Source organism: Periplaneta americana, chromosome 11 (assembly GCF_040183065.1).
Source record: "Periplaneta americana isolate PAMFEO1 chromosome 11, P.americana_PAMFEO1_priV1, whole genome shotgun sequence".
Classification (NCBI taxonomy): Eukaryota; Metazoa; Arthropoda; class Insecta; order Blattodea; family Blattidae; genus Periplaneta; species Periplaneta americana.
Window position 1 is genome coordinate 83,612,458 of NC_091127.1, and position 12,656 is coordinate 83,625,113.

Sequence of the window (12,656 nt, forward strand, 5' to 3'; positions counted from 1 at the left end):
ATACAACATTAGCTGACATTTCACACATTAAATCAGAAATTTCCAATGAAAAAGATGCAAGTAAATTAGATAATTTTGAGAAGGAGAAACAAAATTTGATTTGAAAGAATGAATTGCACAAGAGAAAAGGACATAAGTTCTATGAAGTAAAACAGGCTGCACGTCTAAAATCCAGGAAGTCAGAGTATAAAGAGGCTATCTGCATGGATTTCCAAAAGAATTACCAGTTCCAAACTTTTCAACTATTGAGGGCTATTATCGTCGACAGCTGCCCTTTTATTCTTGTAACATACATACGCTGTCAACAGGAAGACATGTATGACCAAAATATTTAAAGTAAAGGCTCTGAGGAAGTTTGCTCTATGTTATAGCACCACTGTATGAATATTGTACCAAGCTGCGTTGGTGAACTCCGTATCTTCTACGATTCTTGTTCCGGACAAAATAGGAACTTTATGGTATTTAGATTTTGTCATTATGTAGTACATATTAAGAAGAGGTTTGATGCTCAGTGGATCACATTTCCCACTCGAGGTCACTCGTACATGGAATGTGACAAAAACATGGGACTTGTCAATCAAAGAGCAAGGTGTGAAGTACCCGATGACAGAAGGCAAGAGATTGCGAATTCTAGGAGGAAACCAAACCATTCATCATTGTAAACTGTAAACAGCTACAAGGCAATGTACAAGGAATTACAAATTTTGAAAAATGTTTGTTCTCCAACTGCTAGAGAATATTTCAGTCTTTCTCCCACCAATGACGAGTCACAAGAAGTCAATAACAGTGAATGAGACGATTTTATAGTTCAATCTATTCATTCACAATGGAAAATTCAGTGCAATTAGATTAGTTTGTAGATTTGTTTTTCAATAATTGTTTGGAACAATGAACACTCAAAGATAAAAATATTTATAATGGGTCAACAATATTTATAACCTTTAAAAAGGATACCCTACACGAAAGTAAACATGTGCTACATTGTTTGAAAATATTATGCCTGATTCTATTCCCAACAAATATTCAATTAAATTGTGACATTGTTCGTTCTTCCCGTTTATAAAACGTAGCAAAGTAGACTTTTTTGCAGTTTTGCATTGTTGTAATTCATGAAATCAAAACAATATTTTGTCACATATTTGCTTTATAATGGTACATTCTTGTGTGATAAAAAATAACAGTAAGTTAACAATAAACTATACATTTCAAGTCCTCAAACTTTAAATTTCATTTATCTCAAAATTATTCTGAATGGACATTGTTCGTTATTCCCGTGTACCCTTCAATTGGGAACAGAAATTCAAGAGAATTATTGTATATGAGTGAAAAATTTAGTCATATCTCAACTGCGAAATTGAAAGAAGGCATTTGAATAGGACCACAGATATGGGAATTGTTGGATATGTATAAAGAGATTGGCTGTCGCATGTCATTGAAACTTCACTTTCTGTATTCACATTTTGATAAATTTTGATAATGTTAGTGACGAGGGGGTGAAAGAATTCACAAAGACATTAAGTTGATGGAAAAACATTACCAGGACTCCTAGAACGAGTCCATGATTTAGGATTATTGCAGATGTTATGTCATGATGACTCAGTAAAAGTTCACAGAAGACACTTACCTGCTAAACATTTCTAGCCTTATGTACTTTATTATTATTTATAGATATTAATGTAAGTTCAGTAACATATATTATGTATAATGTGTGTCATGTCCTCATTTATGTGAAATGAATATTTATTTACATTACTAAAAATAATTATTTAAAATTTGTATATGTTGTGTGTATTATAATTTGAAAATCTGTATGTCATAGATCAAAACTGATGTCATTTCTGTAATCATTGTGAAAAAATGATCTAGAAAAATCTACTTTCAACTCTGGTGATTAAAATTTGTTTCTTATTGTAGACATGTGTAATCTGTGATTTTAAAAGAATTAAATAAATATAATGTTACAAAACAATTAGGCCTACTACTTGATTGCCCATTGCATATTCTTGATACTGCCCACCATACCTGATTTTATTTATTTATTTTTACACCATGTTTTATTTCAAGACTCTGATTGTTATTTAGTTCATGGAGTTTTAAGAGGGAAGTGTGTGAAATATCAGACTGCAAAAAAAAAATAAATAAATAAATAAATGTTTTTATATTATGCAGCTTTTACGAGGGATATATGAAGAAATCTCACTTGTGTGTCAGTGGTATATTTGCCTTAGGTGCACATGTGATGCTTCTACTGCAAATGAAGAGTTCAGAGCCATAGTGGGCCAAATGCCATTTATTAAAAACTGAAAGAGGAAGGGTTAAAGTTAAGTGAATACCATAGATTAATGAAGATTGACATATCATTTAGTTTGAATGTGTATATATTATTTGCTATAGGTTTCCATTGAATTATGGAGATAACTTCATTTTAACCCTTGTTTTCTATGGTTTTAGTAAATGATGCTTGGCCCACTATGGTTATGAACCCTTCAAATAGTCTAGATGATAGCAGGAGACATGTTGAATGATGACTACGATAGGCCCCATTAATAATAATAATAATACTAATAATAATAATAATAATAATAATAATAATAAATACGTACATACATAGATAATGTTTTGATCAAGGGCAGGTCTTTCACTGCAAACCCAGCATTCTCCAATCTTTCCTTTTTCTGCTTTCCTCTTAGTCTCTGCATATGATCCATATATCTTAATGTTGTCTATCATCTGATATCTAATTCTACCCCAAACTCTTCTCCCTTTACCACTCCTTCCAGTGCATTCTTCAATAGGCAGTTTCTTCTCAGCCAGTGACCCAACCAATTCCTTCTTCTCTTTCTGATCAGTTTTAGCATCATTCTTTCTTCACCCACTCTTTCCAACACAGCTTCATTTCTTATTCTGTCTGTCCATTTCACAAGGTTCATTCTTTTCAATATCCACATTTCAGAATTAATAATAATAATAACAATAATAATGATTCATTATGACCTAGAATATTTTGTTTGTTCCATCTTCACATTTCTCTTTTTGTCTTCACAGTGATGAATTTTCATCCTATCTCTCTATTGGTTAGTAATAGACTTTTTCCCATTGTTAATATAGTTTAGCATGGCTTTAAGAGAATTAGCTGAAACACTTTGAAGATGGTATGTTCAACTTGCACATAATTATAAAAACAACTTAAAACTGTTTTCCTATATATATTTTTTCTTCTTCTTTCATAATAAATTCGTTTTGATTTAAATCTTTGAGAAGGACTGTAAAGCACGAAACCCCTGATATATGATAAGTAGTTATACCTATGTATATGTAAGAGTTTGAGCTAATAAGTTGTTTTATTTATTCAGGTGTCCTTGCCTATGCCATTGGCACCTTCGCAGCAGAGTCATATGGCTGTTGCACAACCCCCTCCACTAGTCAGGGTTACTGGAGCACCTCCTACAATAGGGTGAGTGTTTAATTTTTAAAATACTTACTATACATGTCTAATTAGGACAAAATAGAATAGACAGGCATACTTAAATTTATGAAGAGGTTTTGCGAATAGTGGGCAATATGCTGTAGTTAACATGTCATAATGTACCTATATTTACATGGTCTTTTGTAATAAAACTGGTAGGCTAATTTTTTTGCACATTTTGCTTGTATTGTATTACACGTTGTTACATATTCTTCTTGTTATCACATGTAGCATTAGATACAATTTCCTGCAAGTATGTTGTGGATCCTTTACTGTAGCTGTCGGCTTTTGTAAAATAAAATGTATTAATTTTGTAAGCCAGTTAATATACAATACTGTTAATATTCATGGTCATTGTGTCACTGTCGCTGTTCAGGGTGTCTACCAGTAACGAAAGTAACCAAAATGTAACTAACTAATTTTAGCAATTGGTAACGAAAGTAACGAATTTAAAGGACTTCAATCATGGGTAGCGAAATTACGCATATTGCTCTGGTTCACGTTATTTAATCTTAATGCCACTGCCTGAGCTGTGGTGATCGCAGTCAGCAATATACAAGTCTAATAATCTTGAAGGCTGGAAGAGATGTTGACTGTGTGTCCATTCAACTGATGATCAGAGAACTTAATAAACAATTCTTATGACATCATAAAATGACTGAAATGTGATTAGTGTTTTATCATCATGTTTATGAATAATTAAGTTGTGGTAATTAAAAAGTAACTAATTTTTGTTCCACATTATTCCGGTAGACATCCTGGTATTGCAGCCAAAGTGCTACCTGTTGTATTTTATCAGACTCTCTTAACTCGCCTAGCAAATTTCTGGGAGCAAACCCTTTTCTCATTTTATCTTCGATATTTCCAAGGAATTTGTTAGAAACAATGGCCTTAGACTTCACATAAGTGCTTTTTTTGGGAAGTAAGCATAAGCATTTTCTAAATCCGAAGACATTGCAAATCACAGTTCACAGTGCTCGAGGTGTAAGATGGTAATTTTAGTGAGTAATGCCTAATACAAAAAATAATGGTATATAAAGTGGAAAAATATCCTTGAAAAGAATGGAAAATTGCAGAGTAGTTGAAAATTTTCCTGGAATATCAAACCAGAATAGTTGCAAAATTTATTTCAATTTTAGTACAAATAAAATATATTCTGCTCGCTTAAACAGATATAGAATGCTTCTTTTCAACATAAAAACTAGTATTACGTGACAGGCAACATAACTTCTTTGTTTAGAATTTAAGAAAAGTGTTAATTGTTTACTGTGAGTTATACTGTAAAGCATAAAACTTGAGTGTAGGTATATATTTTTTTATTTCGTTCAAATACAAAAACATAATTATTGCTTTGTTTATTTATTTATTTATTTTTTAAACACTTTCAAATACCTTTAGATATCTAAATTTAATTTCATACAGTGTAACCTATGTACATGCATACTTCTTCAGGTTCATTTTCAAATGTAAATGTCTCGAATCTACTTACAATAAACTAGTGATTTTCAACTTTGCATTTGTTCATCTGAGCATATAGCATTTTCTCCTGAATTAATGAATGAATTTTGTTTGTATTTATTATTTTCCTGGAATCTTCCTCTGTATGCATTTCCTCTTACTGGAAATGGCACCATTTCCACGAATTCTCATTAATGCATATGACATACATTTGATCAAAATGTTATATTTTATATTTGGGGGTCTAATAGTTCCATGCTTGCTTCTAGACCAAAGATACACTTTTTTTTTTCTTTACCTGGGACGTAGTCATTTCATTTATAAATGGTCAATTTTGTGCGCCCTGTAAACTAAAATCAACCCAGCAGGTGACCAAGATGATACTACTTAGTTTAATTTCCTGATTATTCTCCAGAGGTAGCATGTGTTTCTCAAGGCACCTATGCCTATAATTTGACTTTACGTGGAGAGTCCAGCAAAAAAATTAGGTAGTAATTAATCATCAAACCCACATTTCTTACATAATGAGTTGTCTGTCAGCCCCTTTTAGATGCTTCTTCAGTTGATAGTTTCCAGTTAGGACTCATCTGAAACTCTTCCTTTCTGAAGTTAGAAGTTGTTTCGTTAAGTAGTGTCTTGGTTCTCTGATGAAAAGCTTGGCCTGTCTCATAGCTAGTGTAGAGATAGATTGTCTCCTACATACTTAAAAGTTCTGACAAGATTCTGTGCCAAAATATTCAGTCGTAGTTCCATACTTGGCCAGAATGTCAACTTGTTCATTTTTGTATACTTCCGCTGTATTATGGAACCTAGGGAGGGTGTACTTTGTTATTTGTGGATAAAGTTTCTAGAGTAGCTCTACATATTTCGACCAACCTAGAGTCTGCTTTACATGCACTTGTTGTACCCAGAGTAGCCTGGCATTTAGAAAAAATTGAGATATTTATACCTCTGTATGGTCTACTATATTAGGTTTTTCTGAGCACAAGCTAAGATAGGAAATACCATAGTATAATTACCTAGAGGGATAGGGATTATAGTCCTAGATCTTATGCTAAATCCCTGCCTCAGTGCTATACTTAATTCTAAAGCTATCTGTAAATCAAATCAGATTGCTGAATGCAATGTGATTAAGGAAATCTTCTCTCTTTCTTCCCTATCAGGAATAATACAAATTGGAGGATTAACAGTTGAATAAGACTGTTCTGCCTCATACCAACAACAGGGTGTCTCAGAAGGATTGTAAAATACTTCAAGATAATGTAGTTTGAATTAACCTACATTAACCTGATATATCTATTTCCGAAGTCTTAACGGTTGGGAGAAATACTGGAACATCTTGCAGTTCTTGATGTGTTGTTCCAGATCTTTTGCACATGGTAGCATCTAAGCACCGTAACACCAGTGCAACACACCCAACTGAATACACGTTCATTCAATATTTAATTCGTGTATTCGCATAGTGAATATGCAGACATCCTTTTTGTTTATAGATTTTGTGTTGGCTCTAGATTTTTTCCCAATTGAACGGTTCCATCTAGCAGTGTTGTTTCCCCATGTTTACTGCAAGTTATCTGAAACTGGCAAGTTAGCAAGTGTTTCATTGAGGTCAGAAAGAGAATCGGTATAGGTATCTGCTATAAATTTACAATTCATGGAGTCCATAAGTTGGGCAACCTTAGTAATTTGTCTTGTGTAATTATTTTATTTTCATACTGAGTTTGTCTTAATTATGAAATAAACTTATTGGAACAACACAAGATGCAGCATTTTCAATAATGTATCATATTACAATTTTCTAAAACTTAGAAATATGTCTATAATGCCTCTCTCCATTTAGAAATTCTCCCATCAATAACTTCCCAATCATTACATTTCGGACATAAGTATGTCAGCTTAAATTGATGTAGATTAAACTGAACTACATTATCTTGAAAGTATTTTACATTCCTCCTGAAATACCCTGTATACATGCATAACCGTGTGCTCCCTCCCTTATCTATTGCGCCTTGAAGCTGGAAGGCAGCTAAAATGGCTGTATTTTTGATTGTCAGATCCAGAGAGGCAAATACATCAGGACTTCAGGAGTCTTGGAAGATTTTGTTATTGTGGCTTCTGTTATAATACCTAAATATGCAAGTTGCATGCATAATCGAAGGGGGTAAAACATCACAAAAGATCTAATAAAGGATTTTTGGTTTGAATATCCGAAAGATAGAAGAGACCTTTTTGTTGTGATATTCCAAGTGTGTTTTCGAATTTAATTGGGCATTTAGAATTACTTCCAGGTATGTAACTGAATTGTTCAACACTAGGTCGTAAAGCAAGAGTAACTGGAGAGTATACATCCTAGTTTTCTTTTCTAAGTAAACAAGACAATTTCACTCTTACTTGGATTTACATTTAATCCCTTCCTCACATATTGAATCCGCATATTGAGCAAGGCTTGTTTTTGTAGTTCAGATAGCATACTGACATGGTGCTTAATACTTAAAGTAAATTAAGTCATCAGGATAGACCTAAAATGCCTTCCTCTGGTGACAGATATAGATGTTAAGCTGTCATTTCGATGTGCTTCAACTATTTGCTGAGAGGGTAGAGTTCTTACCCACCTATCCAAGATATTTTCAGTAACTCTCCTCTCTACAGGTTAAACAGGTTAAGGATGTGTTAACCAAAGGCTCTTTAGGCATCCAGAAAAACTCCCCAACTTACTATGTCCCTTAGTAATCAATCACTCCTTCAGTCCTTGAAATGAGGTGGTGTTGGAAGACTAGTCGCAGTGGAGTTGCAGTTGAAAGGTATTTTGTCTATGATGAAATTAGTGATTTTCAGGACACTTCTGATAAATATATCGAACAATTTTTAAGTATCTCTAACACAAAATATGAAAGATTATTCATTTGATAAGATTAGGTAAGTTGAAATTACTTTTCTTTGTTTTTGATATAAATGTGATCCTGACATTTCTCCAACATCTCTGCAGGATCTAAATATATTCTTATGATCGGTTGATGATTATTTCCACACCTTGCTGTAGAAAGGCTGAATAACTACCACCTTTGTTAAAGGGTGAGAAACCATCAATAGCTCATTTTACCCCTTCAGATGATACTACCTAAGAAGTTGTTTTGAAGTCCCATATGTCATGGTCCTCGACTAGCCTCTGCTTCTGTTCTATTTTGCTAAACACCATGATCAAAGAAATGAACTCTTATCAGATGTTTTAGCGTTTCTTAGGCTGGTGGTAAATTCCTAATTTGGAAGAGCCTGGTAGACAGATATTTAGAAAGAAATTTAGGGAGTCTTGCTACAGAAGCTAACTTGTTGCAGTAGTTCCTGCAGACTTCCTTTTGCACTCTTAATCTTATATTAAAATTCCTTCTGGCAGACTTAGTCAGAATAAAGATTTAGCGTTAGTGAAAAATATTCATTATGATTCTCAATATGTATTTAAATTAATAGTCCACAAAGGTGTTCTGCTTCATTATCCAATCTTTCCTATTTTTTACCTTCCTCTTAGTCTCTTATATGAACCATGTATCTTAATGTTGTCTATTTTATCTGATATATTCTTCTGCCCCAAACTTTTCTCCCATTCAGCATTTCTTCCTGTGCATCCTTTAGTAGGCAGTTTCTTCTCAGCCAGTGATCCAGTAATCTCTCTTCACCCACTCTTTCTAGTACAGCTTTATTTCTTATTCTTAAGATGAATATTTCATCTTAATTGTTACTGGGAAGTGGGATGGGGTTACTTCAATACAATTTCGCAAGTTGATTCATGCTGTATTTGTTTGTGACTTAAACCAGAGACATCCTTGTGTTAAAAGAGTACGGTAGTGTTCTTGGATTGAGTAATAATTTTATTATGCTTTATGTGAGAGAGTGCTAACATAAAACATGAACAGTAATAATTAAACATTGTTTAAAACCTAAAGTTACGTGTAGTAGCTGAGTATTACATGAGTAGAATTACTTATACCACCTGATAACTCATGCTTCCCTTCTTGTCCCAGTGCTTAAAATAAAAAATCGTTGGCTATGCACTATGGGCGGCCAGGTAGCTCAGTTGGTAGAGCAGCTGGCTACAGACTGGAAGGTCCGGGGTTCGATCTCGAGTGGTGACGGAATTTTTTCTCGTTGCCAAACTTTCAGAACAGCCCCGAGGTTCACTCAGCCTCCTATAAAATTGAGTACTGGATCTTTCCCGGAGGTAAAAGGTGGTCAGAGCGTGGTGCCGACCACACCACCTCATTCTAGTGCTGAGGTCATGGAAAGCATGGGGCTCTACCTCCATGCCCCCTAAGTGCCTTCATGGCATGTGACGGGAATTTTTTTTTATTTTTTTATTATTTTTTTTTTTTTGCTATGCACTATAGTACAAGAAACATTCAGTTGATTAGTAATAAATTTCCTTACATGAGTTATCTTTATAAAGCAATGGTTCTTGTATAAGAACCGCTTTAATATCTAATTCTTGAAATTGCGTATGAAACAGTCCTGTTTATGTAGACCAATGCTGTAAGTAGTTTGCGAAACCTTTATTGTAACCTTACCTTATTGAATTCACTCCATGGCAGATGGGTGGATGCTGGGTTTCTCCTCCTTTCTCCCTTATGCGTCGCATACTAGACATCTTCTTTCTTTTTAGGACCAAGAAGGGTTATTGTAACCCTAGTTGCTTTGTAATAAGGTAGAAAATCGATCTTCTGCAGGTGGGATACTGATTGGGAATCCAACCCTACCACCAACTATAGTCCTTTTGCCTCCTCACGTTCATACACGCCTCTACAGCAAAAAGGGAACCTTCAGACAGTGATTTAGTTTTTCCAAGATTCCAGGGTAATCCTGGTTTTGAGGTAGCTTAGAAAGCTTTGATACTTTCGCCAATTCCAGATATTCTCCTTGTCAAAGTTTTATATGGCTGATACTCTCACAAAACTACTCCTTGGTCTCATTGTACAGCTGTCAAAAGAAAACTGATCACTCTTTAGAAACTAAGTACTCTTCGGATGTAAATTGCGAGGCAAGACCTGGCCGATAACCTTTGTATGTGCAATAATCACAGCACCACTGGATAGGGAGAGAGGAACACTTGGCATAATCAGAGATAAGTTTCCATGTGTTACAGTCGGTATAACTACAGTAAAACCTCGATAAGACGCGCCTGTATATACACTATCCCATGTGATACACTTTTTTTTGTCCAGTCCCTTTACATTTCATGTATAACACCTTCATAAAATACCCCATTTATTGTGCTCTAGTTCCGCATAATACACTATTTTTGTGGAATATTTTCGATGTATTTTACCAGCAATGAAACATTGTGGCCATTGAACTCTCTAGTGCCATTAACCTGAAAAGTATTCGACCCTTTACCTGCGCATTTAAACTTGTACAATACCCTACCCTCTTGTTACGCTCTCTTATTTGACTCTTTACCTGCATGCTTAAAGCCTACATACAGCTACAATACCTCATCCTCTTGCTAACCCCCTCTTCGAACAAAATTCCTCACTTGGCCGTAATAAAATTCTGGAAATTTTTTCTGGTCAGTTTGTTGTACTTAGTGTATTGAAGTGTGAGTGTGATTACAATGAGTGGTAAACGCAGATGTTGAATGACTTCTGCTTAAACATCTTGGTTCGGAATTGCTTCTATAAGCGCATGCATCAAGTAACATCACTGTAATCCGAAGTGGACTTAGAAAATATTCGCTGTTCATGAGTGTGGCCACTTTTTTTTTTTTTTTTTACAGCTGTACATGCAAGTGACAAATAGGTAGTCTTCTACAACTTCATAGACTTTAGCCTGAAGAGGATGTCCTCAGACATTGCAATCACAGTGTCCCATACAGCATCCGAGAATTCAAATCCAGTTGCTCCTCTGTAAACCCCTTAATCCTTCTTTTCTTCCTGAAAGATAGCATATTGGAGAGGAGAAGTTGGCACAAATTGTGCGTAGGAGACTTGAAGAACCTTGTTGCATCCTCGTGATCATTAGTGGCATACTGTGCTTCAGGTGGAATACCACTTATTCACAGTCTCTTCCTCTTGGCACTCTTTTTTGCTGTTAGAGATCTAATCTACAGTTTCCTGTTCCTCAGGTCTTCCTAGATGTTGACGATTGAGACAGAATATCAACATAATCAAAGATTCACCACCTCCTCTTTCTGCTGTACTTTCCTCTGATTTTCTTTTATTTATTTATTTATCTTTTGGTCCTGTTATTTGACATCCTCTTTATCTTGCTTTTGCCACTTCGGCTCGTCAAGGTTTCAGTTGAACTTGTGGTAGGGGTCAGTGGAGGATTAGAAGGCATTTGTACAGAACCTTCCAAAGGGACAGATTCTTGGGTGTGCACTGAGTCAGTGCTCTTCCAGGATGGAGGAATAGCAGTCCCAATTCTGAGCCTGATGTTATTTGAACTGAAAGAGCTGCCCTCTGCGTAGTAGAGGAAGGTTGGCTTTGTTTACAGCCACCCATAGGTTGATTCTTAACAGATATTAAGGTCCCACGAGTGCGGGGAAATTTATATTAACACAGCTGCCATTTAGCCTTAAGAAATTTGCTTGGAGGTTTTTGTCCAGAGTCTTCTATTCAAATATTCAGGGACAGCTCAGTGTCAGCCAAGCTAGCCCTGGGTCCTGGCTATTTTGCCACCTATCAATCAAATCTTGTAGCTGTCAACCTTCGTCTCAGGGCTAAAGTGTATTAAGAAATATTTATATACTCACAGAGTCTATAGTGGTGTTACTTTGTACCATGTTAGGCTGACATTATTATTATTATTATTATTATTATTATTATTATTATTATTATTATTATTATTATTATTACGGTATTATTGTCATCATCACCATCATCATCATCCTTCTAAATTAATAGGTAGGGGCAGGTATTTATGGAGATTAATTTTATCATTTGTGTTTTTTAATATTGGTGTCGGCAGAGATTGTTGGAGATTGATTTGTACTCTTGGCGGAGATTAATGGAAATTTTGGAAAGTACAATTATTTTGGAATTGGAGTATTAACTCAGTATGAATATTACTTTCCAAATAGTTAACATTCAAGGTTCGTTGGAGTCTGGTAAAGGCGTGGTATGGCCAATAGACAATATTTTTTGGATTGAGACTGTATTTAACACACATTCATTAAAAACGAAGAAAAAAAATTGCAGCCCTCAAATTAACACTTTCAAATTATTAGTGAAATGTTGATTTCTCCGTCTTTTGAGTTACTACTGTAATGAGAATACATGGAATACCATGTAATGTAGCCTACTTAGATGGGCCTATGTAACAAATTCAAGTGAGAAAAAAAAATCCGAAAAAAAAATTAAATTCGCTATAAAATGACGCAATAGTAATAATTCACGAATGTGTTCATATTTCGCTATTAGAAGTCTATTTCGCGATTTGTCGTGATTGTTTTATCCGCATATTAATAATCAGAACACTTAAATAAATTCGTAAAGATTAGTAAAAATCTATTGTATATCTATTATGTCGTGATTTTCGCGATTTGCGTCTTATGCGTGGAATCATTGTACATATGCAGTAGGAAAAAATATTTAGTCATGATGACTCGTAACTGCATGGCTTGGGTTTATGTTTTGCAGGACCAGTATAGTCACAGTAGTTACATAAATTACAAGGATTCAGTATCGGTAATTGTTTTTATCAAGTAGGATGATGATGATAATGTATGAAGTAGAAGATATCACTC

The 12,656-nt window shown here is 34.7% G+C and overlaps 1 protein-coding gene across 6 annotated transcripts in view; it reads left to right on the forward strand.

The window, feature by feature from the left end:
- The window catches only part of LOC138709163 (uncharacterized), a 128,128-nt gene that overhangs the window by 42,411 nt on the left and 73,061 nt on the right, over nt 1-12,656 (forward strand). For all 6 annotated transcript variants that reach the window (XM_069839717.1, XM_069839713.1, XM_069839718.1 and 3 more), the window contains one exon: nt 3,354-3,454. In XM_069839717.1, the coding sequence (XP_069695818.1) occupies nt 3,354-3,454 (101 nt within the window). The remainder of the gene's footprint in view (nt 1-3,353; nt 3,455-12,656) is intronic.